The sequence below is a fragment of the Austrofundulus limnaeus genome, unplaced genomic scaffold (assembly GCF_001266775.1).
Source record: "Austrofundulus limnaeus strain Quisiro unplaced genomic scaffold, Austrofundulus_limnaeus-1.0 Scaffold624, whole genome shotgun sequence".
Classification (NCBI taxonomy): domain Eukaryota; kingdom Metazoa; phylum Chordata; class Actinopteri; order Cyprinodontiformes; family Rivulidae; genus Austrofundulus; species Austrofundulus limnaeus.
In genome coordinates, this window is record NW_013953026.1 from 225,436 (window position 1) to 227,664 (window position 2,229).

Sequence of the window (2,229 nt, forward strand, 5' to 3'; positions counted from 1 at the left end):
CTCAAAATAAGAATATTAATGTTATAATTACCACTGGCAAGGACAAGTCTCACAGCAATGTCCAACCTCATGCTGTAGACCGCTACGATTTTTTCTGCAAACTGAAATATACAGCTTCATTTTATGGTTCTAAGTTTAGTTAGCAAAGAAAGTGACTGTACATGTATCAAAATTCTAAAGGCATACACTGTGTGACAACATGTCTGCACCTTCAGTGAAAATACACCACATGATGTACTGTCCTGTTGTTTTGATGCTTCACTGTGTCACATGTCCAACGAGAGACATTGTACACCTTCTTCCTCATAAATGCTCTGTAAATACAGATATGTTAATGAGAACAACTTTACATGAATTTCATACTTGAGTTAGACTTAAATTTTCTACCATACCTTGTGATTTGCAAACATTTCTGGATCTCTTGTTTTGATTCCTCCAGTGGATTCAAGAACAAAGACTTTTTCTCTTGTGGGTAGATCACCTATAAAGTTAGCATTTGACAGGTTTCATGTGATTTGTGTCCATGATATAAGAATGATGTAGGTTGTTTTTAAAGTTTTAGAAACTTTTATTACCACTAAAGTCCAGTGGTGGTGTTGATTGTTGATTCCCAGAATTATTTCATAATTATTTGGGTTCATCTTCTGATAATTAAAAATATAAATATTTTTCATATGAAGAAGAAAACATTTTTAGCAACACACATTGCACTAAAATAATATTTTTTGTAGGTGATAATGACAAATCTGTAAAAACACATAACCATAAACATAGTTTATTTTAATCGATTTAAAAATCCTAACAACACATGTAAGACTAACACAGAAAAACACAGCGGAATGTGTAAGAGCAACCTATAATCTAGGACTTTTTCCCTCCCACATTGCTGTCATTTCAAATGAATCTATGAACGCAGCCTGTCCTGTGTTCTTGCTGTTGTAATCCTTCACAATGACAGCCATAAATGCATTAATTGACTGCAAATTTTTAAGAAGGAAAAAAAAGATTAGTTAAATACTGTAACAGCTGGGATATTTCAAAAATAATATAATCABTGTACCCACCTGACTCTCCAGTTCCATGTCAGGATCGATTTTATTAATGTCCCAGTAAAACAACTTATATCCATTCACTTTTGACAGAAGGACATAGACGTTTTTTCCTTCAAAAGCATCATGCACATCTGATGATCAGGATGGGATGAGGAGTAGTGGCAAAGAAAACAAAAGTAAAAGACTGGTATCATTATCATGACACCTATTCATTTAATTTGACAAAATATTTGGTAACACTTTATTTGAAGGGGTGTGCGTGCATAAGACTGGCATGACACTGTCATAAACATGACATAACATCTGTCAAGAAATCTTTATGAATGTTTATGACAGTTGTCATTAAGTGTCATTCGGTAAATAATGACACTTTTAATACAAAGTTGCTCCAAAAGTTGCATTGAAAGTCCATTATAAGTGCCAACTTTGCACGATTTTGTAAATAATGACAATTTAATACAAAGTTGGTACTTTTAATGGACATTCAATGCAACTGTTAGAGCAGCATTACTTTCATTAAAACAAGACAAAAGCCTGTCAGTACAGACAGTTTTTGTGAGACACACATATGTTTGATAATCCAAAATCAAATTTATGTGCTTTGATTTATATTTATACGAATTTAAAAGAAAACTTACATTTCTCTGCCAGAGATTGTGTAGCAGACTGAAGAGGGGTTATAGGCAGAGCAGAAGTAGGTGGTGCTGGAGCAGAGGGAGGTGGTGCTGGAGCAGAGGGAAGTGGTGATGGAGCAGAGGGAGGTGTTGCTGGAGCAGAGGGAGGTGGTGATGGAGCAGAGGGAGGTGTTGCTGGAGCAGAGGGAGGTGGTGCTGGAGCAGAGGGAGGTGGTGATGGAGCAGAGGGAGGTGTTGCTGGAGCAGAGGGAGGTGGTGATGGAGCAGAGGGAGGTGGTGCTGGAGCAGAGGGAGGTGGTGCTGGAGCAGAGGGAGGTGGTGCTGGAGCAAAGGGAGGTGTTGCTGGAGCAAAGGGAGGTGGTGCTGGAGCAGAGGGAGGTGGTGCTGGAGCTGAGGGAGGTGGTGCTGGATCAGAGGGAGGTGTTGCTGGAGCAGAGGGGGGTGGTGCTGGAGCAGAGGGAGGTGGTGCTGGAGCAGAGGGAGGTGGTGCTGGAGCAGAGGGAGGTGGTGCTGGAGCAGAGGGAGGTGGTGCTGGAGCAGAG

The 2,229-nt window shown here is 39.9% G+C and overlaps 1 protein-coding gene and 1 long non-coding RNA gene across 2 annotated transcripts; both read right to left on the reverse strand.

Annotated features, from left to right (window-relative positions):
- Nucleotides 1-16: 16 nt before the first annotated feature.
- On the reverse strand, nucleotides 17-688 carry LOC106531367 (uncharacterized). Its single transcript, XR_001311900.1, has 3 exons — nucleotides 393-688; nucleotides 210-314; nucleotides 17-101 (listed from the first exon to the last, which is right to left on the reverse strand). It is a non-coding gene; the product is annotated as an uncharacterized LOC106531367 (long non-coding RNA).
- Nucleotides 689-759: 71 nt separating this feature from the next.
- LOC106531366 (vegetative cell wall protein gp1-like) lies at nucleotides 760-2,228 on the reverse strand (the record flags this gene model as incomplete). Its single annotated transcript, XM_014027214.1, has 2 exons — nucleotides 760-1,183; nucleotides 1,691-2,228. Coding segments are annotated over 2 exons (711 nt in total), but the record flags the coding sequence as incomplete, so codon positions are not given.
- Between the last annotated feature and the right edge of the window lies 1 nt (nucleotide 2,229).